The sequence below is a fragment of the Onychomys torridus genome, chromosome 4 (assembly GCF_903995425.1).
Source record: "Onychomys torridus chromosome 4, mOncTor1.1, whole genome shotgun sequence".
NCBI lineage: Eukaryota > Metazoa > Chordata > Mammalia > Rodentia > Cricetidae > Onychomys > Onychomys torridus.
In genome coordinates, this window is record NC_050446.1 from 126,001,976 (window position 1) to 126,029,081 (window position 27,106).

General features: G+C 52.1%; 1 protein-coding gene and 1 non-coding gene across 2 annotated transcripts; one reads left to right on the forward strand and one right to left on the reverse strand.

Annotated features, from left to right (window-relative positions):
- Positions 1–685: 685 nt before the first annotated feature.
- LOC118581646 (plasmanylethanolamine desaturase) lies at positions 686–21,944 on the reverse strand. The gene is made up of 6 exons (XM_036184028.1): positions 21,718–21,944; positions 14,244–14,363; positions 4,742–4,833; positions 4,049–4,193; positions 2,756–2,968; positions 686–2,245 (listed from the first exon to the last, which is right to left on the reverse strand). The coding sequence occupies exons 1-6, from the start codon at positions 21,839–21,841 to the stop codon at positions 2,124–2,126; spliced, it is 816 nt and encodes a 271-aa protein (XP_036039921.1). The 5' UTR covers positions 21,842–21,944; the 3' UTR covers positions 686–2,123.
- LOC118583319 lies at positions 15,932–16,055 on the forward strand. The gene has a single exon (XR_004944900.1). It is a non-coding gene; the product is annotated as a small nucleolar RNA U109 (small nucleolar RNA).
- Positions 21,945–27,106: the final 5,162 nt, after the last annotated feature.

Below are 27,106 nucleotides of genomic sequence, written 5' to 3' on the forward strand. Positions count from 1 at the left end.
ATATACACTCACTCCTGTATTCTGGAGGCTTGGAAGTGCTCGTTCAAAGGACAAATGGCTGAAATGTCCACCGGTGGCATGAGGCTGTGTGAGAGTCACCTCTCACCTCTCCCTTGTCCAAGGGCCAGCCTTAGCATCTCCTAACCTCAAGCTCATCCCTGCCTCAGGGCCTTCGCATTTGCTGTCCCCGAGGACTTTTCTGTTCAACCCAGGTTGCCTCTGCCCCTCCTCCAGCAGCCTCCACTCTGTTCTCCAAGGCATCTTCAGTTAGTTGCTTTTCACAGATGACAGGAAACTTCACTGTGAGCAGGGAATGTTGGCACACACCTTTGATCCCAGCACCGAGGACGCAGAGACAGGTGGATTTCTGAGTGCCAGACTGAGCTCCAGAAGAGCCAGGGCTACATAGTGAGACCCCACCTCTCAAAAAAACAAAAACAAAAAACAAAAAACCCACATAAAAATTAAAAATAATAAAGCTGTGTGGTGGTGGCACACGCCTTTAATCCCAGCACTCAGGAGGCAGAGGCAGGCGGATCTCTGTGAGTTTGAGGCCAGCTCCGTCTACAGAGAGTTCCAGGACAGCCAGAGCTGTTACACAAACTCTGTCTTTAAAAAACCAAAATAAATAATGATAATAATAATAATAATAATAATAATAATAATAATAATAATAAAGAAACTGCACTGTGTTCCGTTGCATTTATTCTTTTTCCAGGTCAGCCCCCACCACAATGGTCCAGTCCTTGTTGGTCTGAGTCCAGGCCATCATCAAGACAGACATTAGGTAGTATGGACCCCTGAAGGAGTTCTGGGATGGGTTAGCCAGCACTGCTCTAGCATAACCTTGGTGAAAAGTCACTGCCTTGTGAATGGTGGCACACACCTGTAACCCCTGCACTTGTGAGGTGAGGGTAGGGGGATCAAGAATTCAAGGCCACCTTGGTTGCATAAGAAGTGTGAGGTCACCTTGAGTATATGACACATTATCTCAAAGAAAGAAAGATCAGGGCTGGGGTGATGGCTCCATGGCTGAGAACATTCCGAGGACCTGGTTCGGTTCCCAGCACCACAGTGCTCCACAACCGTCACTACCTCGTTCCAGGAATCCAATGCCCTCTGTGCCCTCTGTGGGCACCAGGCACGCATGTGGTGCACATACACACATGCAGGCAAAACACATAGAATATATAAATCTAAACGAAACGTCACTGTGACAGGGGATAAAGACCCCTCCCTGAGGCCTGAGCTAACCCCCACTATGCGGCCATTTGGAAACATCACGAGGCAGCCAGGGTTAAGGAGACTCTTCCTTTGTTATAAATATATTATATACATCCAGAACATGACATTAAAATATTACTCCATGTTACAGAAAGGTATTAAGGCTTTCTATTATTTACATTGACAAGCAAGCACCTTTAAAAAAAAAAAAACAAAAACAAAATAAAAAAGCCCTAATCTTCCTTCCTCCTCTGACACACTGGCCAGAGGGACAGCGTCCCTTCCCCAAACGACCAAGCCCTTCACAAGAGCTGCGCCCTGTGAAGATGTCTTCGTATTGAAGACCTCGGATGTGGCTGGATATGTGGATAGAAGAACTGGGGTGTGTGGGGGGAGTATCCATACGTGGGCAGAGGGTTCTGCCCTTTCCCTGCCAGCAGCCCTCTGACCAGTGCCCAGCTCTGCCTCCCTTGGATGGCAGCTGGAGTGGTGGCCACCGAGGGTCGGTCTGCAGGGCTGAGGGAGGACCATGATGCAGGGACATGTCCTGGAGGTTCTCTGGATTACTGGGGACAGACCAAGGGAGTCAATGACCCCCAGACCAGTGAGGGCCATGGCAGGGGGCGGGCGTGCAGGGCATGTGCACAGGGTGGGGCTGGCCACCAGGCTGGGGCTCCCCTTCTGCAGTCAGGCTTGGCCTTGGAGCAGCTCAATGGCCGGGAAGGCCCAAGGAAAGAAAAGAGGAGGAAATGAAAACTCGGTGTCTCAAGTATTCAGTGGGTGCCTGGGCCCAGCCCAGGGGACTCTTCTTCACTGGAGGGGCAGCGCAAACAGGCTGGCATTTGGCAGATGGCTTCAGTTCAGGCTGGGAAAGGCTGGCGACCAGGCAGCTGGACACACTACTTGACCTTCTGGGCCCACTTCATGTCGTCCGCCCGAGGCTTCTCACCCGTCAGGCCCTGGATGAGGTCCTCCAAGCGACGCCAGAAGCCTATCACCTCTAGCGGGTAGTTGAGCCAGCCTGCAGCAGACACAGTCAGGGGGTTAAGTGAGGGGAGAGCCAGCTTGCCTGGGGTGAGGTCCCCAGGAGATAAGAAGGGCTGAGGGCATTCCCTCAACCACTGTGTTTATTTCTGAGACAGGGTCTGTGTGTGTGGAGCCCTGGAGGTCCTGGAACTCACTCTGTAGACCAGGCTGGCCTCAAAATCAGAGATCTGTCTGCCTCTGTGCTGGGATTAAAGGTGTGCGCCACTCCATCTGGCGGTCACAAAGGCAGTCTGTTTTGTTCACTGCTGCTAGATCCTCAGCCCAGGGCAGGAAATAAGCCTGAGGAAGTTGTCTGCCAGCTGGGTGAGAATTTGCTGTCACAACACCCTGAAGTAGGGAAGGTGCTTTGGTGTGTTCATGACCCTATCCCTCAGCACCTAGAGCTCCCGGGACACAGCAGGCACTCAATAAATGTGCATTCTTGAATACTGGTCAGGCCAAGGCTACATGCCCCCTACCCCTCCTGACTCTGGGTACCACGAACCTGTGGTGATACAGAAGTATGTCTCGTGGGGCGCCACATGATGGATGCGATGGTGTTTCCGTGGCAGAATCACGTGCCAGTCCTGCAGGACGGTGACCCAATAGGGCAGCCCCAAATATGTGTGTGACCATTTGTGGATCTGGTTGGTGAAGGTGCCAAAGATGATCAGGCAGAAGACGAAACATTCCCAGGGGTACAGCTGCTCCAGGGTCTCTGCAGGTTAAGGGCAGGGGCAGGGGCATGGGCATGGGCATGGGCCCTACGTAGCTGCCCCACCGGCCAGCCACTCCTGTACCAGGTGGCACCCAGCTCCCACCCCCTGACTCCACTGTGAAGTCTGCAGATTTGGAGGCAGCCCAGTGACTGGCTAAGAGTGTGGGCTCTGCAGCCAGGGGCTGGGTTCTGATCCCTGCTGACACTTGTGGGTTATGTGAGCTTGGGGCAGGGCTCTGGGTCAGGTTCCCTGAAGTAGGACCTGAGACACTCATGTATTCAAGGGAAAGACATCTACAGAGCCAGGGATGCAGGGCAGAGTCTGGAACAGGGGTTTTTGTCTCTGTTGGGCCCTGTGGGCTTCTAGGGCATCAACAGCTCCACAAAGTTCACTTTGGAAAGAAGCAAAGTCGAGGAGCTTCTGAAGGTCTTCACTTGCGGGCTTCTGGCTCATGGGATGGGGGGAGGTAGGTGGTGGTTCTCAGAAGGGGTTGCTGGGAGACGGTCAGCAGGGGTGGGGCCCAGCAGCACCTCAGATCTGCCTGTGGGCAGATTCTCCATTCCTCTCAAAGGGGAGTGTCACCAGCTATCAGACAGATGTGGCCTTACCTTTCCTGATGCCCAGTGGTGAGCTGGCCAGCTTTGGGATTCCTTCAGAAATGGGCATCGCTTAGCCTCAGCTCCCGGTCCCTACTTTTGTCTTTTTATTTCAGTGCTGGGCTCGAACTCAGGGTCTGGGCATGGCAGGCTAACTCTCAGCTGTTGGTCCCCACCCCAGTGCTCACAGTACACACTTTTCTCTAAATACTACAACAGGAGGAGGGGCTAGCAGTGACTCACGGGGAAGGTGTCCAATGAGCAGCTCCACAGAGGAGGTGAGGAGGAGGGCCCTGGGGGCCACATTACCAGAGTGTTCTGAGAAGTTGGGAATGTAGCCTTATGCTAAATACCCAACTTTTACAGGCACCCTACTAATAGAGAATGCTTTAGATGACGCAAGCAGCCCACACATACCCTGGAGGCTCCCAGGAGCCTCTGTCCCTGATGCTTCCTCTAAGGAACCCTGGCTGCCAGGCTCACCTGGGCTCTGGGTTTGGAACTTGTAGGCCATGTTCAGCAGCGGCAGGAGCGTTACCAGGCAGTTGTCACCATTGGTCTCAATGAAGTCATGCCTCGTGATGGCTGTGGGGTCGATGTGGTGCTCCCGGAACGGCCGGATGAAGGCCTGGGGTGGACAGAGTATAGGTGTCGTCTCCTAGTCAGTCAAAGGCAGCTGGTGCTCCCAAGACCCCAGACACGCTGCTAGGCTGGCTTGTCACTGGCACAGACCCTGCCTGGGCCGAGGTCTGGCGGGTTGTAGTGCAAGATGGCTTCAAACACTGGTGGAAACCTTCCCCAATCCTCCTGGGACCTCAGTCTCCCCACCCATACTGTGAGGGCCTCGGAGACAATATCCACCCTCAAGCAGGTGAAGAGGCCTTACATAAACAAAGGGGACCCTGTCTACCTGTTGCTCAAGCCTCTGCTTCTGGAAGCAGCCTTCCACCTCTCAGTTCATGCTGCTAAATGGAGCCTGCTTTGAGTGAGCACAGATAGCCCAATCTGAACACAGGAGACTAAGCCAGGTCCCGGCTCAGGGCAGACTCCCTGAGTTCTCTGACCACCCATCTGACATCTGTGCTGCCACCAACCACAGGGACCAGTCTAAGCCAGCAACCCAGGCTCTGACAGGAAAGGGGACTAACTCATGGTCACACAACCTGGCATACTCACCTTCCCCACAATGGGCAGATCCACAGAGCCCCACGTATCGGCACCCCAATGTACCAGGCCGGACAGGAAGTCAGCAACGAGAGCCCCGGCAACTGTGGGCAACAAGAGTATGAGCCAGCGCAAGGGACATGCAGAGACATCCTGGATCCTCCCTCCCCTCAGAGGCCATTCCTCCACTCACTCGCTTGTTTTTTCATTTATACGGGAGGGAGAATATTATTCTACGTGTTGTAGAATATTATTTTCAGGTGTGTTACTTTTGTTTATGTTGCTTTTGTTTAACTCTGTGAAGCTGTGTTACTGTGCCTGTCTAAACACCTGATGGTCTAACAAAGAACTGAACGGCCAATAGCACGGCAAGAGAGAGAAGAAATAGGAGAAATCTGGGAAGGGGGGATTGAAAAGGAGGAGGACTCTAGGGGCCAGTCACCCAGCTACACAGCAAGCCATGGAATAAGAGTAAGATTACAGAGAACAGGAAAAGCCTAGAGGCGAAAAGATGGGGTAATTTAAAGTTAAGGAAAGTTGGCAAGAAACTAAGCCAAGCTAAGGCTGGGCATTCACAACTAAGAATAAGCCTCCCTATGTAATTTATTTGGGAGCTGGGTGGCAGGTCCCCCAACCAAAGAGTAAAATGCTAACAACAGGGAAGCATCTGCACCCCTTCCCAGAGGCTCAGCATTAACACTCCTGGCCCTGGTCACACAGGGCAGACTCACCCGCTGAGAGTCTAGAGAGAATACACTGGGCATGCTCAGAGCAGGTGTATTTCTGTAGGGGAGGTGGGAAGTGGGTCCTTCTCTCCACCCACTGCAGCCCACTCTGCTGTGACGAGCTGCATAAACACCTTCCTAGCCTTGGTGTTAGGAAGGGTACCAGCTGAGCTGCCTAGAACCCCAGCACTTGGGAAGCTGAGGCAGGAGGATCCAGAGTTTAAGGCTAGCCTGAGCTACAACAAACAAAAGCAATCCCTCATTGGCAAACAGGTATCTGTCCCATCTTCCCCACAGCTTTTATCAGTAGTGGACTCCATCCTTTGGGATTTTCCTGTTTGCTCCCAATCTGCTCAGAACCAGCCTGGGGTACCCTGGTGAGACAGTCACCACAGACCTTAGATCTGGAGCGCACTCCCCCTCCATCCTCTGTGACAGCATACATGTTGGTTAACATCTGTGTCCCAGCTTCCTCTGGTAAGGCAGGGGTGGGGAGGGTGACAAAGAATGCAGTGTTGGCTGTTTACCAAGCCCAGCCACAGCAGGACGCTCTGTCTGCGGGTCTCGGGATCCTTTCCCTACATTAGTAGCACTGAGCACACTTGACAGAGATGAACCGCAGGCTGGAGAAGTAATGGGCCCAGCAAACACACAGCAAGTGGTACAGCTCTTAACCTGCCTTGAGAGCCAGATCTGGCATAGCAGGATCCATGTACATATGGGGAAACTGAGGCAGAGTGACCAGCCGTATCCCCCACCACTCTCCCCTCACTCCCTGCAGCTTCTTGTCATCTGAGCCTTTGCCCCATTGCTCCTCTCTGCCTGGAACATTCTCCTTTTCTAGGACACAATGTAGCAGCTCGCTCTCCTCCTCACTGCTTAGGGTCCCCCCGATCCCCTCCCTAAGACCCTAACTAACTGGAACATCACTTCCTGCTTCCATCCAGCTCTCATCACGCTCCTCCAAGCACAACTGCCCTCTGCCATTTTTTACGGTCAGCTCTGGGCTTGGCGCTGTGGGCTCTGGTTTAGGGTTGGATCTTGGTTCTGTGACATCAAAGGGCTCAAGGATGCATGAGGTACAGTGCTTTGGCTGAGGTAAGCACTGTGATTCACACACAGCCTACTAAGACAGTCTTTGAAAACCCACTGCACACCAAGCTCAAAGGCCAGAGCTGCCCGGACCCACAAGGGCAGCTGAGGATGCGGATCTGTGAAGGCCTGTGCCTTCCACCTCCCTATGCTCAGTTTCTCACTGTGGACTGCTTGTCTGAGGCACGGTTGCAACAGTGTCTTCAGACTCTTGTTAACAAGGACCAAGGCCTTGGGGTACTGTGCAGACTGAAGGAACACCCCTGGATACCTCCATGGAGAGTGAGGCCATGACCCAGGGGACAGGAGTGAGGGTGCAGCTCACTGTGGGGTGGAATTCTAATGTCTGAATCTGTTTAAAGGCAGCAGCTAAGGGTAGGTCTTCAGAAGCTAGGGGTATCTGTCTATCTATCTACATATCTCTCTATCCACAAATCTACCTACCCATCTACCCACCCATGTATCCATCCACCTACCTGCCTATTATCTATTCACTAACGGTCCAAATCACCCTATTTACCCATCTATTGCCCAACTATCTACTCACCCATCTATACACAGGCATTTGCAAGTTCCTGAGGCAGACTGTATGGGAGGCGAAGGATGTTCAGAGCAGTTGTGCAGGCTGGCATGGAGAAGCCAGAGGAAAGAAAGGCGCCATTGCCTAGTGCTGGGCAGTCTTGCTGCTCCCCTGCATCCTTGCAGGCCTGGGGCAATACTCAAGCACCTACTATGAACGGTGTCTTAGAGTTCCACATCAGGACCCACAGGAAGAGGGAGTGGCTTGAACATCTGAGACCTCAAAGCCCATCCCCTAGTGACACTTCCTCCAACAAAGCCACACCTAATAGTGCCACTTCCTATGGGCTTATGGAGGCCACTTTTATTCAAACCACCATATTCTATCCCCTGCCCCCCCATAAGCTTATAACAACATCAAAATGCAAAATGCATTTAGTCCAACTTCAAAGGTCCCCATTGTCTATCTGTCTCAACCATGTTTTAAAGTCCAAGGTTCAAAGTCTCTTCTGAGATTCATGCAATCTCTTAACTGTTATCCCCTGTAAAATCAAAATAAAAAGGCAGATTACATACAATGGCACAGGATATACATTAACATTCCACAAGGGTGGAATGGGAGCATAGCGAGGAAATACTGGACCAAAGCAAGACCAAAAACCAGCTGGGCAAACTGCAAACTACATCTCCATGTCTGACTTCAGAGTACTCATCAGATCTCCAGCTCCTTTCAGCTTTGCTGACTGCAACGCACTTCCTTCTTGGGCTGTTCCACTCCCTATTAGCAGCTCTCCTCAGCAGATGATTCTTCCATTTCTAACTTCTTGAGGTCTCCAAGGCAATCCAGGCTTCACCTTTACAGCTTCGCACAATGGCCTCTCTAGGCCTCCATTCAGGGACATCCCCATGTTTGCCTGGCCTCAGCGGCTCTCCTTAGTCTCAGAGGAAGATTCCACAACCACTTTATTGTATCCTTGACTCTAAAGCCAGAACCATGTGGCTGATGCTGCTAAGTTCTGCAGCTTGCTGGGGCTGGAACATGGCCTCCTTGTTCAACTACATGTTCACCAGCTTTCTGTTTTCAATGGTTTCTTTCACTGCTTAAGCTTGGCTGTTCGGGAACTTGCTCTGTAGACCAGACTGGCCTCAAGCTCAGAGATGCACCTGCCTCTGTCACTAGAGTACTGGGGTAAAAGATGTGCACCATCACACCCAGCCCTAAGCTTTTCTTTAAATTCCTTTTCACAAGTGGAAGGTTAGCTGGGTAGGATCTTGTCCTGGGTCACCATTCCCTTTATTGCATTAGTAATCTCTTTACATCCTTGAACACAGGATTTAGCTCCATTCCACTTCCGGGTGCCCTTTTTCTCTTCAATCTGACATTTTCTGTATTTCCTTGCTCAGCTTGGTCCTTTTCATTATAAATCTTCACTAAGTTACAACTAATAACCATACCACAGAGTCTGTACTAGGCTCTTTGGAGATTTCTTCTGCCAAGGCAATTAATCCAAAACTCTTCATTTTAGCCTCAGGCAAACTTTTTAGATAATGACAAAAGGCAGCCACATTCTTCACTAAAATATCACAAGAATGGTCTCTAGGCCACACAAAACCTCTTGAGCCAGGTCCTCACAGTTCCAATCACCCTGTGGCCTCTGCTCCATGTGGAGTCTAAGGGGCCAGCCAACCTTCTATACAGAGCTAGACATGAAGGCTGTCATGTTCTGTGACCACAGTCTCTGCTTCTGTGCCTCGACCCTGCCAACATCACAGGCAATGTGTCAGCACATGGGGGTGGGGGGTGGGGGGTATTCCCACAATACCTCGTTTGCAAGGATCTGGGGTTTCCCTTGCTTCAATGGGGCAGCTCATCCGGAGTCATTTGTGTGTCATGTGCACTGACCATTTCCTCTCTTGCAGCTGAGCACTGCTCTCGCATCGGGTGGAATGCGCAGATCCCTCCACTGGACTATTTCTGAACTACTCCTGCACTGTTCATTCATGGAGAAGCCTGTGTGCTCAGATTCCTCCATTCCTTCAGCTGAAGATGGCAGAGACATCATATTTTTTGAGACAGAGACTCATCTAGCCTTGGCTGGCCTTGAGCTTTTTTTTTTTTTTTTAATGATTTACTTACTTTTATGTCCAATGGTATTGTGCCTATATGTATCTGTGTGGGGGCATCAAATACCCTGGAGCTGGAGTTACAGACAGTGTGAGCTGCCACATCGGAGCTGGGAATTGAACCTGGGTCCTCTGGAAGAGCAGACAGTGCTCTTAACCACTGAGCTATCTCTCCAGCCCCTAGCTTTGAACTTTTCTGATCCTCCAGTCTCAACCTGTCAAGTAATGGGTGTAACCACACCCAGACAGGCTGGGATTCCTATGTGGCTCTCTACATACTGAAGCTGGACCACTGGATGAACACAAAGCCTGCAGCTTTGGCTAGTCTAGCAAGCTAGCTTGCCCTCAGATCCCATTTCCACTTTGTAAGGGCTGGGATTATAGGCAGGCTGGTGCTAGGATTTGAACTCTGATCCTCACACTTATGCAGCAAGCACTTTATCCACTGAACCATCTATCCAGCCTCCAGACTGACACTTTTATTTTCTTGAGACAGGGTCTCACCACTTAGCTAGCCTGGAGCTTGCTATGTAGACCAAGCTGGCTTCAAACTCAGAGATCCTCCTGCCTCTGCCTTCCAAGTGTTGGGATTAAAGGTGTGACAAATCTCAAAAATGATTCCTCCCCCCTTGTCTTTCGTTTTTGTGGTTGACACTTTTGGTTTTAAGCTGGAGCCCACCAGACTTCCATGTTTCACCTCCGGTAATCCCTGTGGGCCAAGCAAGGCCAGGCTCGTGTGGTTAAGCTCCTTCTCCTACCTGTCCCCGGCAGTTAATCCTCTGTGATCAGAACACGGTAGAACAGTACTAGAAAGTCAGGACAGGGTGGCTTCGGGAGGCTCTCTCATGTACCCAGCGCTGTCAAGGGAATGTGCACTGTGCGGCCTCACTCACACTTAAGTTCAGGCTGTGAGACTGCCCAGAAAGCAGGACAAAGTGACCTCACAGCGGCAAGTCACACTGACCTGTTCTGCTGGTGCTGAAAGGATCCTCAAGAGCACTGCTACCTCAGACCCTGCGTCATCCTAGGTCATTCCAACCAGTGGCCCCCAGTCAGCCAAGACCGCTAGTGTGGAGTCAGAGGAAGGCACTTGCCTGTCCAAGGGCCCAAGTTCCACCCCCAGCATCGCTCAAAAGCAAAGCAAGAGGCCAGGTGTGCCGGTGCACCTCTGGACACCCAGCATCCAGGAGGCGGAGGCTGGAGGGCAGGAGTTCCAGTCCAGTCCTGGCTACAGTGAATTCAGAGCTAGGCTGTGACAAGTAACCAGACTGTGGTAGCCTGAGATGGGACCCTAGGACAGGAAAGGGATACTGGCTAAGAAACCAAAGGCACATGGCCACGAGAGGGTACCAGCATAGCGGCCCCACTGGGCACTAGCCCGCTTTCTTTCTCCATTCCGGTAAATCAAAATTTGCCTAAAAAATGACTGCCGGGCTGTAGCTCAGCTGGCAGCGTATTTATGTCACATGCACAAAGCCCTGGATTCCCCTGGGTTCATCCCAATGCTGCAGAAGCGGCTACTGGTAATCCTAGAAGATAAAGCAGGGAGATCAGGAGTTCAAGGTCATCTCCAACCACACAGCGCAAGACTAGCCTGGGCTATGTGAACCTGCTCCTAAAACAAAGAGAACCATCCACTAAAACAGTGTAATCTCCCTTCATGTGCAGTGATAGGCCCCAATCACACCTGACCTGCCAGAGGGTGACAGAGGCTGAAGCTGGCAGGGAAGGATTGTCCAAGGTCAGCCGTGGAGGGGGCAAGAGGTCCACACTCAGCTTCACGTCCAGGTCTGGGAAATGGGGAGTCACACAGGACTCATATCCTTTGACTAGCGGAGGCTAGCCAAACAGGCTCAAGGGTACAGAGCACTGGGCTCCGGCACAAGCTCCCTAGCGGCAGCTGCCTGGAGTCTGAGCCTTTCGTGCCCCTGTGAGCCTCGGTCATACCATCTGTCGATGGCTGGCATCTGGCACTCGGGGACATGCTCTGGACCAATGTCAGGAATAATCTGAGGGAGAATATTCCTTCCCACCACAGGAGGAAATGGCTCTCAATTCCTGGGACCTGGTAGCTGTTTCTAGGGTACCCATTCCAGGCCACCCAGTTGCCCATGAGTCTCCTTTAATGGGGGCAGGGTGGCAAACCCAGGCATACAGAAGTCTCTTTGTTCCAGTCTTGGTGATGGCTGGCGGCTGGCTCACCCAGGGAGCGGCTTCGGCCTGGTCACCACCCTTCCCTGTAGACATTGGGAAGGGGACAAGGATGGCTTTATCCAGTGACAGCAGCGTGAAGGCTGGGTGGAGGTGAGGCCAACACACTGTGGAGACACAGACCCTGAGTGTCTAAATCATCTAGGCTCAATTGAATCCAGAAGGCTTAGGCAGCATGACCTCCCGACCTTAGCACTGATCCGCACCTTCCTCTATCGCCAAGCTGCTCCTTCTAGGCCCCACTGTAGTCCCAAGTGTAGTGTACTCTCTCCCAAAGGAACGAGCAGTTTGTTCTTCAGCCACCATACACTGTCCTTGTCACAGGCACCAGGGGCCTTCAGAGTCAGGTCTCAGCTGTACAATTAGGCCAGTGTATTGCCGACTCTGGTGGCAGCCTTCTCTGGACCCCGCTGTCCTCGGCTCTCCCCATTCCCATGCTCTACCCTGTACCTATTTCTGCTCTCCAGCCAAGGTCTCCCCAAGGCTGCTCTTCTCTGCCACCCGCTCATGTCTTGGGCGGAACCTGGAATTAATCCCTGACCCCACCACCGACCCCACAGCAGCAGCCTGACTATGCATGGAGCTCAACTGCACAGCTCCTCTGAGTTTAGGAAACCCATCGCCATCTGCTCCCTGGCTCCCAGCATCAGAAATCATCTCCCCAGGGGAAATTCACCAGTGACTCCCCACAGATAAACCCACTGTGCAGACCATGGCTCCCAAGGTCCTATACCACTCGCCCAACCACACCCATGAACTGCCGCCAGGCCGCTCTGACACCAGCCTCAGGGCCCTTGCACTTGCTTCTATCCACCTCAGCTACAAGCCTCCTCTTGCATCTCCTTCCCTCGGGCTGTAGCAACCACGACCTTATCTTGATAAGCATTGCATCACACCAGCCTGGCTTCACCAACTGGAAACCTTTCAGCTTGAGTTCTGATTTCCGGGGCTGCCCAGGGCATTGGGAACCGCTGAAGAGACAGGAAGAAGCTGGCACAGTGCCCTAGGCGGCGGCTACCCAGTGTTAACAGACAAATCAGGACGGCTATTTAAATCGATTGAGAATTGTGCAAACACCACTATCAGGGATTACTCGCCCTTATCAGTCCAGAAGCCGGTGCAATGGGAGAGCTGGCCACATCGGCTGTGAAGATGAGGCCGGGAGCTGTGGAACCCAGGTCCCAGGCAGGGAAGGGAGGTGGTGACCTGCCTAACAGCACACAGCTGGACCTACTACACGGTGTCCACACACCACTGGCCAGGGTGTGGCTACAGAGCCTAGGTGAGAGCCAGTGGGCAGAGGCCAATGCTGAAATCTTCTGTTCAGTACTGCTACCAGAAGTGGAGGCCATTGCTCTGTACAAGACTGCTCCCAGGGAAGTGGCCAGCTCAGGGAGTGACCCAGCAGTCGCTTATAGAACATCTACTGTCAGCTTGAGTAGGGGCTGAGGTTTAAGAGACAATGCTGCCCCCTCACCTCTTCTCAGTCATCAACCCTCTCAACACAGTCCCAGGAGACCACAGAGCCACAGCCTCCATGTTCATGACCAGCCAGGCCAGCCAAGGCTGGAGGAGCCGCCCAACTCTGGGGTAAGGGCTCCTGTGAGGGATTAGGAGACTCCTGCAGCTGGGGTCTGGGCCCCTCAGCACAGAGCGGACTAACCTCTCCCCTGTGATAGCTCTGGTCTAGACTGAGAGATGGCTTGATTAGCAGGCCTGCACGCTATTGGCTTAGGCAGACAGAATGCTTATAATGAGATTGTGGAAGCAAAACCGGACGGAGCCCAGGTAGAACCAAGGGTGCCATGGCCCCTTGACCAGTCCCGGAGCTCAGCAAAGGGAGAGAAGACACACCTGAGCCAGAGGGCTGGAAAGGAGGGCTACCGTGCCAGCTGGAGGCAGGGATGCAGCTGGATATTACAGCCACGTGTGCTTCAGCAAAAGGACATTCCAGACACTTTGCAGGTCCCTCCTTGGAGCCTCCAGTTTCTCATCAAGAGGATGAGTCTCAGTCCCTACACCTGGCTAGAGAAGCACCCAGGACTCCCTAGCACAGTGCCCCACTCGATGCTCACCACCCCCACTCACTGAATTCTGGGCAGCTGCCACGTACCAGCCCTTGTGCCTGAGGTTGGGGATACAGCAGTGAATGAAACAGAAAAAACCACCTGACTTCTGAACTGAGGGAGATCCAGCAGGGTCAGGGAGTCAGTGTGTGGCAGGGCTTAGTCGTCAGTGTGTTTGAGACAGGGTCTCACTATGTAACCCTGGCTGGCCTGGGTTCACAGAGGTCTTCCTTAGCTCCCCAAGTATTGAGATGAAAGGCCTGCACCACCACACTCAAGGAGGACTGTTTTTGAGGGGCCAACACAGAGGGCCTAAGCGCGTGACCTCTAGGTAGATCTTGGGGATCAAATGTGGTATCCTGAGAAAGGCCCCAGGCACACTGGACAGCTCGTACCAGGGCCCTGAGGTAATAGTGGGGGTGCTGCTAAGAGTGTGTGGCCAGTGTGGCTAACAGTGACAGGCAGGGAACGCTGAGGTTGGGTCTGTCAAATGGCCACCATCTCAGCGGGAGGCCTGGAAAACAGCTGGGAGAAGAGAGTGGGGGAGGGTGGCCGAGTTCTAGAATCTGAAAGAAGACTGTTGAGGATGGAAGGCAGGAGACAGGAACTGGGGTGACGTCATGGCGCTGGGGATGGATGCTCTGAGATGAGCAGGTGGGACTCTCACAGCTTGTCCTTGACGCAGGACCACCCTGAGCACTCACAGTACACACAGTGAGCACACACATGCTCACTTGCACAAAGGCAAGCAAACTCCAGAGGGACCCTGGCACTCACCAACACCTAGGATGACGAGGGGTGTGTGCTCCCAGCAGGCCAGCAACAGGAGGTGGACCAGGTTGTGGGCGATGAGGCTGAAACACAGGATCACAGAACACCACTCCTGGAAACGCTTGCCTGTGGGGCGAGAAGGACCCAGTAAGGCACAGACTGTGGGGACCTTCAGTGGTGTTGGCGTGCACTGTGCCAAGCACTCCCATCCATCCATTTCACTGACAGCACCACTGAGGCCCAGAATAAAAGCAAAAGCAGGGCACTGGGCACAGGGTGCATGCCCCTGAGTTTGAGCCTGCAAGTGTCAATTCTTTACAGACAGCATCGGGCTTTCTGGGAACTCCTTCAGGAACCTGAATGACCTCCTTGCATTTTAACAGAAGTTTCCTGGCACCATCTGTTTCTAGGTTTGTGACTAGGTAGAGGTCATGGCCAGCCTCTGATCCCTCAACCCAGGGAGGCCCGAAGCCTGCCCAGCCAGCCTCCATGAAACAGGACAAAGGCCATTGGCTTCAGGGTCAAAGAAAAATAGGGTGTTGAGTCAGGAATAGGTATTGGGGACATTAGGCCCCAGAGTTCCAGGGTTGCCACATGGATGCCTGCAGCCAGGCAGGAGCGTGACCTTCCCCACCAGAGAAGGCTGCAGCAAGTGACTGAGCAGGCACCAGACTGAGGACTTGGGTGTGAGCATTCCACTTTAAATGCAGTCACAGTTTATAGAAACGCAAGTTCAGACAAGCTTGTCACTCCTGTGGCTTTGCTGGAGGTGTCAAAGCTCTGGACATCAGCCGAGCATCCATGGCCTGGGGATGAGCCAGAATTGGCCCATTCGTGGCCTTCTGTTGCCCAGGTGCAGAAAGGAATGTGTTGCTGGCAGGGATCAATAAAGAGAAGAGGCTGGTAAGATAAAGGAGTTTGCCACCAAGTGTGATCACCTGAGATCAGTCCCTGGGCAGGAGAGAACTGACTCCTGAAAATCATCCTCTGCACTACAACATGTACTACATGCACACACCGGTAAATAAGAAGGAGATATGCGTGAGCATTTCTTAAGAGGAGAAAATCATCCTCTGCACTACAACATGTACTACATGCACACACCGGTAAATAAGGAGAGATGCGTGAGCATTTCTTAAGAGGAGAAAACATGAGGGATAAGAGGGTGGCTCAGGAGTTGAGCGCTAGGATGTCTGAGACGCTAGGCTTATGTTTGGCGTCATACACAAACACAAAGAGGGGACAGCAAAATGGTTCAGTTGGTAAAGGTGTTTGCTGCCAAGCCCCCTCAGTTCAGTCGCTGGGACCTACATAATGAAAGGGGAAAAGCAACTCCCACAAGCTGTCCTCTGACCTTCACACACATGCACCACAGCACACACACATACACACTAAATACAGGTCAGAAAAAATGCAAAGCCTCTAGACCACCTGAGGCTGCCTTTCCATGTATTCCCTTTGATATACCACATTGAGTTATTTTCTTTTGACAACTAATTTTGAAATTTTTTTAAAAAAAGAAATAAAAACACCACGTGAGTGGCTTACGCCTGTTTCCCAGGCAGCTGGTCCCAGAGGCTGGAGACCCTTATGTTGACAATGTAATTACTGTCGGTGCTTAGTATTAACGGAGCAATTGCCAGGCACCAAGAACCTGCCCAGAAGCAGAGGTGTGGACAAAAAGATGGAGGGTCTTGCATGTGCACATGTCTGCCCCTCTTTTCTTTGGGAGTAGGAACATGCTACATTGATTAAGGGGTTATCAGGGCTACCAATCTTCCAGAAGAGGTTGAGTAGTAGTATATTTCTCCTACATTAAAAAAAAAAAAAAAAAAAAAAAAAGATGGAGGGCCAGAGAAGTCATGGAGGCAGCCCAAGGCAGCTCAGCCTGCCAGATGGATGCTGTGGTCTCTTTCATCCACCCACTTCCCTGATCTGATGCTCCTGTGTTCTCTCTTCTCTTATTCTCTACCACGACACCATCCTGATGGAGGCCCATGCCAGGCCTGCTGCCCCTCCCTGCTCTGCTCCTGCAAACCAGAGCCTAGACACTCTACCAGGCCTCCTGCTACTCAGTGATCCTGGCACCCCCCCACGCCCACCCCCAGGGCTACAGCCCTACCTGAATGTGAACTCAGGTTACGGCAAGCGCCCTCACCCGGGCCCTGCACTCAGTTGGTGTTCAATTAATGCTCATGGAATGAACAGTCTAACTGCAAACCGTAGACCACGTCTCCAAGTCCTATGCTTAGCACTACACAGGACGCAAAGATCAGGCTCCATCTGTGTCCACGCAGCAGCCGGCTGCCCCCGACTGCTGGAGCCAGGGCTAAAGCAGCTGTCCCCAGAAAAGGCTGACACTGGGGGGAAGGGACCTCAAGGGTCACACACCCTTTGCCCATATATAGAAGAGGACACCAAGGCCAAGGAAGGGCAAGGCCCCCAGAGGTCACAGGAGCAGATCTGGGTCCAGGGATTCCAGTCCTTCTCAACTGTACTATCTCTGAGCTCTGCTTAGAGTCATGGCCTGCCTGTCTCTTCAGGTTCCTGCCTGTGGGTAGGGCCCAGGACTGAGAAGCAGGAAGCCCAGGGGTGGGGGAATAGAACACAGGAGGAGACAAAGGACAGGTGACTCTCCTTGCCAACCTGCTTGGTTACCTGTAGGGATTAAGAGACGGAAGATGGGCAGCGTCATAGCCAAGGATTAGACTAAAACAATGCACTAAAATATTAATGATGACGACAATGGCCGGTGTCCACTGATAGGAACCAGGTGTGGTTGCAAACCAGAGCCTCTGGCGAGGTTTGCTCTTATGTTTTTTTTGTTTGTTTGTTTGTTTTGTTTTGTTTTTTTAGCTGAGGATTGAACCCAGGGCCTTGTGCTTGCTAGGCAAGCAAGCGCTCTACCACTGAGCTAAATCCCAAACCCTTGCTCTTATGTTTTAAAAAAAAAAAAAAAATGTGATGTAGGAGGACGGTGGTGGCACATGCCTTTAATCCCAGCACTCAGGAGGCAGAGCCAGGGGGATCTCTTTGAGTTTGAGGCCAGCCTGGTCTATAGAGCAAGATCCAGAACAGGCACCAAAACTGCATGGAGAAACCCTGTCTCAAAAAACCAAAAAAAAAAAAAAAAAAAAAGTGGTCTAAACTTAAAACCACATACATCCTAGTTCTTGTTAGTCCTGAGGACACAGGGCTATCACTCCAGTCATGGGTTCCAGGTCCCCCAGCTACTTTCAGGGCTGTCTGGCTAGCCTCTGTGGTCATGAGTTTTGGAACCCAAAGTGAGACCTAGCCAAGGAAACTGAGGTACAGAGTTGGATGTGGGTCCTTGCCCGGAAACGGTTAGATCTGGGCCCACAGCTCCTGAACTGGTCCATTTCTCACCTTGTTGGGCAGAATGGCCCTGAAATCTGAGTATTTCTCTTTAAACTTATCTCACTTTGGACCTGGGTCCAGCTGCAGATGGGCCTCAGTTCTGATCTACAAAAGCATGCACAACATGTTAACATGCTGCCAGCACCTCATAGCACCAATGGGAGAGCCAGGACCGTCTTCCCAGTGCCAGGAAAACCAAATAAGTGTCTAAAGTCATGGCCTAGGCCATCAGCCTGGCAGGCCCATAAAACAGTTAACTTTACAAATAGACAGGCTAGGGAGTTGGGGAGGCCTTTACTCAGGAATCAGGGAGTCCTGGGGGCACTTTACTCAGGACTCAGGTGTCCCAACCTCCACCTTAGAGCCCGTCTCTGGCCTGGAGTGGTAGGTGCCAATAGATAATCTAGGCCAAGATGCAACAGTGACTGCCCGCTAGCTTGGGTGCCCACCTGCTGGCCTGGGTGCCTATATGAGGTGGGGATGGAGCCTGTGAGAGGAGGAAGGCCCACCTACTTCATAGGGCAAGCTGAGCACCCCTGCCTCTTCCTGCCCCAAATAACCTACACTTCTGCTGGCCTCTCTGTGCACCAGAGAGCAGACAAGAGGGACAGAGAAGACAGGACCAGACACAGGGACAAATGGGTTGAGAAGCAGACACCAGGAACATACAAAGGTAAGACCCAGAGGGAGAAAGCCAGACCAAGTGAGGACAGAGAAAGCTCAGCCCAGTGCGGTGGGGCCAGGCCTGGCTAGCAACATCGTACAGTGGCCCCATGCCCCAGAGCTATGGCTTAAGGCAGACACAGTTTGGAGTAAAGCTGGGTCCAACCTCAGACCTACAGGTCAGGCCACTGTCCTGTGGTCCTAAGCACTTCCAGGGCAGAGGGCACTAACAGCTGCCCGGCTGGTGGACAGACGGTTGGATCCAGCACCCTCCAGGCTGTCATCTTTCCAGTTCGGCACCTGTGAAGTGGCTTACATGGCAGGCTGCAGGCAGCACCTCTGAGAGTTGCCATCTTGGCCAAGTAGGTGGGAGGGAGGATCCACCAAGCTCACTAGGCTCCCTTCAAACTCTGGCTTTTGGCTCATTGCTGGGAAATCCAAACCCATAGTGGAGCACTGCTCAAGACCTGTGCCCGCAACACTGCACAGTTAAGAGCTCAATGCCTGAGCCCTCACTAGTGACCTCACTGTGGTCACTACTGCCTCACTCCTGACCACCCCTTCTATCCCACCCACCCTGTCCACACTAGGCCAGGTGTCTGCCACCAACACCACAAACAGGCTCTACTGCTGTCCTGGAACTTCTGGCTCACTTACACAGCCAAGGTGAAAACCAGCAAACAGGAAAAGCACCCACTTCATCTCTGTCCCGGTGACGCCGGTAACCCACACAAGAGCAGGGAGGGTTACCATCCTGTGCTAAGCCTCTCCAGACATGGACAAGGTGGTCCTGGGGGGCCATGGGTTCCCCAAAAGCTAGCCTCTCTACTGCGGTGACGGCAGCCCAACCCCAAACAGGAATGGAGTTTCAAGACATGAGAGCCTGTGGGGAAATGCCTGCACAAGTCAGTCTTCAACAAATGCCATCTTTGTTGATTTACCACCACCAGCTGCCAAATGGCGACCAACCACCTTTGGTCCCAGGAATCTCAATAACTCAGTCCCGGGACCCTGGGGCTTCTTATTGTGTTCCAGCCCACAGGTTCCTCATGCTCCACGGCTGTGCCAGGCACACTCCCACCTCAGGGCCTTCGCACTCTCAAGATCCCTCCTGCTCTTCCCAATGCTGTCCTGAATGAAGCCTGATGTGGGCGCTCTCCATGCCAGCCGGCTCCCTAACACTTCCCTGGCCATTTCTGCTTCATGGCACTCGTGGCCCTGTCTCCCTATGTGGGAGCTCATTGCCTGTCTCCCCAACCCAACAACATTCCAGTCCTGCCCGCGGCTCCGCCTTCAGGGCTGAGAACAGAGACTGGAATGAACATAATATCAATAGGACTCAGTATACATCAAGCCTGTTCTCTCTGTTTACAGGTCAGGTCCAGAGAGGTCAAGGTACTTCTGAGGCCACAGGGCTCAGTGGACAGAGATAGACACACAGAGGGAGACCTACTGAAGTTGGAGGAACCAGTTTGACCAGTCTTTCCCTCTCTCCAGGTCAGGGGAGAAGGCCTTGACTGAGGGTTTGGGGCCCCCAGAGGCTGTCTGAATGAAGCCTTGGGCTTCTGTACAGCTATTCTGAGAACAGCAGCCAGGGACTGCTACAGAATCGTGAAGGAAGGGTGGGCGGTGGCCTGCAGGGCAAAGCAAGAGGAAACAATTGGGAAACAAGTAGGCTGTGAGGACAGCCCAGCCGTAGGCACTCTGGATCCCTCCTCTCCATTCTTAGGTCCAGCAAGACAAGGCTTGCTCCAAGCTCAGAGAGGGCAGAGGGCCAGGTGAGTCACAGGGACCGCCCACTGTACACAAGGCTTAGTGCCACCGAAGAAGAGTCTTCACCTTGCCTGTGGGAGAAGAAAGGAGACCCAGGCTGGGGAGGGAGGAGGCTTGGCCCAGGCCATGCAGCTAACCACTATGAATGCCACCAGACTCCCTCAAGGAGAGCAGGTCCAGAGGCTGGCTGTTTGTGTGGGCCAAGAACAAACCAGCAGGACAGACCAAGCACCCAAGACAAGCTGGAAAACCACACATACAGACTGGAAATCCAAGACTAGGGCAGCCCTTAGGGACCCAGGATCCAAAGAGGAGAGGCAAATGGCCCTACGTCACATGCTACTTACAGCTGAAAAGGCATCAAACTCATGCCAGCCAGGCAGGAAGCCAAGGGGGTAGTGGCCTCAGCCCCACCCCGGCCAGGGCTCTGCCCTGTAGCTGCCCAGCCAAAGGAGGGAGAGTAGAATGTCGGACAACACAGCCGACTCATAGAGGTGCCTCAGGCTGTGACTCTGGAGTGCATAGGCATTTCCTTAACCCCTGGGGACACTCAGACAGTGGAGTTCTTGAGGCTCGCTGGGAGCTGGAGAATAGGATGGAGCCAGAGCAAAGAAACCAGAGAGCCTGGCCTTGAGGAAAGGGGCAGAGTCAGGGCAAGGGGCTCTGGCTTGGTAAGGGATGGGGAACAAGGGTATCCCACAAAGTCCTAAGTGGCTAGTGTGTGGGTGTGAGAGAGGACAGAGCCAGCCGGGGACTCATAGGCTCTGAGTAGCTGCCCAGAATCTCCCAGGAAGAAGAGGTGAGGGCTGACGGTCCCACTGGGAGTGGGAAAGGCAAAGTTTACGGCAGCTACTGAAGCAGGGACCAGGAGAGGGCTTGGGGGAAGAGCTCCTGGCATACTCTGCAGTTGAGATCCAAACTGGGGGCCTCACAGCTGTCGGGCTGGTAGTCCCAGACTGGGGGTGGGCCAGTGCAACCCAGGGCCCTAGGACATCATGTGAGTTTAGGGTGCTAAGGGCAGGGCCTGTGGTTGAGGAGCTGTCTGAGGCTTGGCTACCTGAGAACCGGAAGCCTTGGAAAGGGTCCTGGGGACACAAGGAAGGCCAGGGTGAGGTTCCTAAGCTACCCAAGGTGCCCTGGGGCTAGGGCTCCGGATGTGCAGTAGCAATGAGGCTGTTCCTCGATCTAGGGGTGTCGCTGCAGCCTTAATGCCTTACGGTTCTGGGTACGAAGGGGTCTGGGTGGGGTCCCTAGATCTGGGGTTGCTCTTTGCAAGTTGGAAGCCCTGGAGTTCCGCTTTGAAGGTGGAAGCTGGGGTTGGGATGGGGGCAGGGTTCGGATGGCGTGGGGTTCGGATCCAAGGGCATCCAAATGGGCTGGAGTTTGTATGTGGGTGGAATTCGGATCTTGGGAATTCGGGTGGGCTGGGGTTCGGATCCGTGGTAAGGGTCTCGGATGAGTTTGGGTTAAGGTCAGGGTGAGGTTCGAATAGGCTGAAGTTCTGATCCACGGGCTCCGGATGGGTATGGGTTCGAATCCGGGCCTTCGAATGGGTTGGAGTTCGGATCCGATGGGTTGGGTCCTGGCGTTCAGACCGCCTGGGGTTCGGTCAGGGCGGGCCCGGCGCCGAGCACCCATCAGCCCGCAGGCCCGCCGCCTGTCCTACCTGGCGAGTAGAGCGCCGCCAGCTCACGGGCACCGGCGTGCTGTGCGCCCCAGCGCCGGCTCTCCGCCGTCTCGTCCTCATCCAGCTCCGGCTGCCGGCCCGGCGCGTCCTCGGCGCCCGCCATGGCCCGTCGCCCGGCACGCCCGCTGCGCTCTGCCTGCGGCGGCGGCGGCGGCCGCGGAACCGCGGCGAGATCACGCCGCCCAATGACCAGGCGGCGCTGGGCGAGGCAACCGGGGCGGGGCCGGGGCGGGGCCTCGGCGGGGCCGCGCGTCACAGCCAATCGAGACCTTCGCCCGCGCCGCGCCCGGCCAATCGCAGGCCGCCGAGCCGCAGCCAACCGCGGCGCCGTGGGGCGGGGTCGCAGCTGGACTCAGCTGGGCACAGAAAGGAGGGTGGGTGTGCGCGTCCCCGCTGCGCCCCCGCGAACCCGGGGATACGCGCCCGTGCAATGGTCCACGACTTGACTTCTGCACCCCGCGAAGCGCCTACTGAGTTCACGGCGGCCGCGGAACGCGCATTCGCGGGGAAGCTGCTCGCTGCACGCACTAGGTTTCATTTCACTGCTCAGGAGGGTCTCGCGTTCGAGGCCAGCTTGGGCTATATAGTCGCAAAACATAACTAGTGATACCGCCCGCTGAGAAGCGGCGCCCCACCCCGCCGCCCCCATGATCACTTGCTGGGGTGACCCCTCCTCTGGTCACTGTGACATCACCCTGACGCTTGTCAGTGCTTGTCATGGGTAACGTCTCCCTACCAGGAAAGGATCTGGAGGGCTCTGCCTGGGCCAACAGCTGGCAGATGTTAGAAGCTAAACGGGTTGAACGAATTTGGGCTCAGCAGAATGTCCTGTCTTTAGCACGTCAACATTAAGAGAGCTGAAGGCTTATGTAAAGTCCTTAGAGAAGATAAACAGCGTTTCCCCGGGGGCTGCAGGACTGAGGTGCCTGGGACCCCGCAGAGAGGATGTAAGATCTGAAGGATCTTTCCAAAGGCTCCATCTTCGTACTGAGACTTAAGCCTCCCCAGCCTATCCCCCCAGCCTGGTGCTCCTTCCTTGGGTGGTCTCTGTCCCTAGTCAGTTCCCAGCTTCCTTCTTGTCTCATTCATATGCCTCCTCCCTCAAAGGAAGAGACAGGCTGCCGCCCAAGTTCCTGCCGGTTCCGATGAAGCTGGTGGCCTGGCACCTTGTATTAACCGCACAATTAGATTTGGGGTATCGGGTTTATGCTGACTTGTTTAGGTAGGTGCTGGGTTGCAGACCTCCCAAACTACACGGTATCCTGCCTACCAGCAAGCAGGCTGACGGTGCAGATTACCGCTGATTCAGGTGATCTCTGTGACCTGCAAGGCCAAGGAACCCTGAACTGAGTCACTGTTCTTTCAACTCATGAAGCAGCAGCCTGGACCTACACAGAGTCTCTGATGTTTGCTAGAAATGGCTGGGGGAAGTCCCTTCCTGTAGTTTGTTTTGTGTGCACAGGTGGGAGTGTGTGTACCATTTTACCATGGTGCCCATGCAGAGTCAGAGGACAATACTTGGGTTACGCCTTCAACCATGTGGGTCCTGGGGATTGAATTCAGGTCCTCAGATGTAGCAGCAGGTGTTGTGAGAAATGGCACAGCAGAATGACAAGATCTGATTCACATTAATTTTGCAGTGAGGCAGCGGCGGCACCTTTAATCCCAGCAGGTAGATCTCTGAGTTTGAGGGCAGCCTGGTCTACCAGAACTCACTCGAGATGACAGCCTGCACCACACCTGGCTTTTATTTATTTATTTATTTATTTATTTATTTATTTATACATTCATTCATTCATTCATTTATTCATTTATTTCTTATTGATTGGTTGGTTGATTGATTGATTGGTTTTTTGAGGCAGTGTTTCTCTGTGTAGCCTTATCTATCCTTAGACCAGGCTGGCCTTGAACCCATAGAGATCCATCTGCCTCTACCTCCTGAGTACTGTGATTAAACGTGTGTGCCACCACTGCCTGGCTCTGGCTTTTTTTTTTTTTTTTTTAATTATTTGTTTTTATTTTGTGTATATTGGTGTTCTGCCTGAATTTATGCCTGTGTGAGGGTGTTGGATCCCTTGGGATTGGAGTTATAGTTTTGAGCTGCCATGTGGGTGCGGGGAATTGAACTTGGGCCCTCTGAAAGAGCAGAAAGTGTTCTTAACCATTGAGCCATCTCTCCAGCACCCTGGCTTTATTTATTTATTTATTTGGTTTTTTGAGACAGGGTTTCTCTGTGTAGTTTTGGTGCCTGTCCTGGATCTCACTCTGTAGACCAGGCTGTCCTTGAACTCACAGAGATCCACCTGCCTCTGCCTCCCTAGTGCTGGGATTAAAGGCATGTGCCACCACCTCCCGGCTTTTAATTTTTAAAGTAAGAGATTCACATGCTTTGAAAATCAAAGCTGTATAACTTCCCCCGAAAGAAATCCTGTCCCCTACCCAGCCTGTTTGCCTCTCTTTTCTTTCTGTTTATTATAGATTTTATTTTTATTTATGTGTATGTGTCTATGGTGTACATGACACATGTGTGCTGGTGCTCTTGGAAGCCAGAAGGTCTGGGATTTCCCAGAGCTGGAGTTACATACAGGTGGCTGTGAGCCACTCAGGACACTGATCTAGGAACGAAAGCATGTTCTCTGTAAGAGCAAACATGTCTCTCCAGCTCCACCTATATACACACTTCTTACCCAATTCTTCCACACTCTTTCTGTGCTTCTGTGCAAATGCAGAGTGAGCACACATTCTGTGTGTTGTATGCATGTGCATGGATGTTGTGTATGTGTGTGTTGTATACCCATCCGTGCATGCTCATGTAGAGAACAGTCAATCCTCACCACCTTATCTCCCTGAGACAGGTTCTCAGAACCTGAAGCTAGTCTGGCCTTCAGCAAGCCTGTGATCTCCTGCCTCTGTCCCCACATGTTCTCCCCTCCCACCCCAGTTTTCTGTTTCTAGGCGGGTGCTGGATCTGAACTCGGGTCCTCATGCTTTTGCAGCAAGTGTTTTTTCCTCTGAGCCATCTGTCCAGCCCCATGAGCACATATTCTTACTGCCCTTCCCTTTTTAACATAAAGAAATAGAGTATTCTGTTCTTGGGTCCTCGGTTTTAACTTGTCCTATCGGCAACAGAAGGCTTCCTGACAGACAGGCAGGCAGACAGACAGCCCGGAATAACAATGAATTACATACCATTTACTTATTCATTTGTTCTTTGAAACGGGGTCCATGTATCCCAGGATGGCCTCAAACTCCTTGCTATTTAGCTGAAGATGACCCTGAACTCTTGACACTGCTGTCTCTATTTCCAAGTGTCAGGACAACAGGCATGTAGCACCTTCCCAGCTTTTTTTGTTTGTGAGACGGGATCTCACTGTGTAGCCTGATTGCCTCTAACTCATGGTACTCTGCTGGTGGCCATGTCAGAGGAGCTGTGGGCAGCAGTACAGCTGATGGAAGCCAGGCGGTGGTGGCGCACGCCTTTAATCCCAGCACTGGGGAGGCAGAGCCAGGTGGATCTCTGTGAGTTCGAGGGCAGCCTGGGCTAGCTACCAAGTGAATTCCAGGGAAGGTGCAAAGCTGCACAGAAAAATCCTGTCTTGAAAAACAAAACAAAACAACAACAACAACAAAGCTTATGGAATACAGCCCAGGGGATAACAGATCTACTCTGGGTCCATCCTGGAGAGGCAAAGCCCCAGCAGGATTGTCTCCAGAATGCTTCTTTGCTTCTACTGTGCTTTCTCCTGCTTCTTGCTGCCATGTTCCTGCTGTAGTTGGAATGGTGTGATTGCTATATGAAGGGATCCCACTGTATCTAGTACAGTGTGATTCTAGCACACTGTGTGAAGGGATCTAGTGTGATTTTAGAATACTGTATGAAGGGATCCCACTGTCTCTAGTACAGTGTGATTCTAGTACACTGTGTGAAGGGATCCCACTATCTAGTGTAGTGTGACTCTAGTACACTATGTGAAGGGATCCCACTGCATCTAGTACAGTGTGATTCTAGTACACTGTATGAAGGATCCCACTGTATCTAGTCTAGTGTGGTTCTAGTACACTATGTGACGGGGTCCCACTGTCTCTAGTATAGTGTGATTCTAGTACACTATGTGACAGGGTCCCACTGTCTCTAGTATAGTGTGATTCTAGTACACTATGTGACGGGGTCCCACTGTATCTAGTCTAGTGTGGTTCTAGTACACTATGTGAAGGATCCCACTGTATCTAGTACAGTGTGGTTCTAGTACACTGTATGAAGGATCCCACTGTATCTAGTACAGTGTGATTGTTTCTTAGGAAAACCCCACTCCTCACTGGGCACTTTACTTGCAGATCATAATGAAGATGATTTTTATAAGAACAACGATGATTAGTGAGATCTATGATTTAATTGGACTTTCTGGGTTAGCCTAAAAGATACAGTGATTAGGACAGTTAGTGAAGATGATTAAGGAAATGATTCAGGTTATTCTGCCAATTGCTCCAATAAGAGATACCAAAAAAAAAAAAAAAAAAAAAAAGGCTAGAAGTCACCTTCCTTTTCATTAGATGTGAGATTTGCAGATGATGGAAAATAAGAACATGGAAGTTTCATGCATTATAGACCCATGAATTCTGCCTGTGGAAAAACAGGCTGATAATTAAAGAAAGCAATTATGTTCCTACACCCAAGGTTAGGCCTTAATTCCTTGGTTATGTAACTTACAGAATTAATCAGAGGCCCTGGCATGCACCTTGCAAAAACAAAGTTGTGAAGGTAAATTAAATGACCCTATTGTGTGTAAAGAAAAATAGATGGTTAGCTGATCACTGGTTTAAAGTTTTTATAAAATAAAAATTTGCCACACTGAAAGCACAAACAGCTGCCTGCCAGGACAAAGGAATGGGCTAAAGTAGACTTGGCTTGCTTAAAACTTTGTTAATCAATCACAAAAGAATCATTGCTTTGGGGTGAAGATGTTATGGTGGTAAAATTAATACAAAGAAAATTGTTTACTTGTGGGCTTCTAAGGAAAACATGTAACTTGTGATCATGTGATTTCTTATGTAAAGATTTTAATTTGTTTTTGGAAAATATGTAACTTGTGGTTGTGAGGTAATCTTTTCTTGTGTAGACATCTTTGTATTAGGTGGTATGAAAGGCATAAGAGAAAAATAAGAGAGAAGGAAAAGATAGAAAGACAGAGCAGAAAAAGAACAGGGTAAGAACAACCAGCAGAGAAAAACTAAATGAAGGATTAAGCTTTGGCTCTCCAATAAAAGTTCCTGTGTGTGTCTGTGTGTCTGTCCATTAGTTCACCCACTCCACATCTCATCTCCAGTTTCTCTGACCTACTGGGGGCTGGGCCCCTCTGCAGCAGGAATC

What these genes read in the sequence shown, in the direction of transcription:
- LOC118581646 (XM_036184028.1), bottom strand. Translation starts at nt 21,841, where the DNA reads ATGGCGGGCGCCGAGGACGCGCCGGGCCGGCAGCCGGAGCTGGATGAG. An exon ending in GGCGGCGCTCTACTCGCCAG is followed by an intron (nt 14,364 to 21,717) that starts GTAGGACAGGCG and finishes CTCGCCCCACAG; the next exon opens with GCAAGCGTTTCCAGGAGTGG. An exon ending in ATACTTCTGTATCACCACAG is followed by an intron (nt 2,246 to 2,755) that starts GTTCGTGGTACC and finishes TGTCTGCTGCAG; the next exon opens with GCTGGCTCAACTACCCGCTA.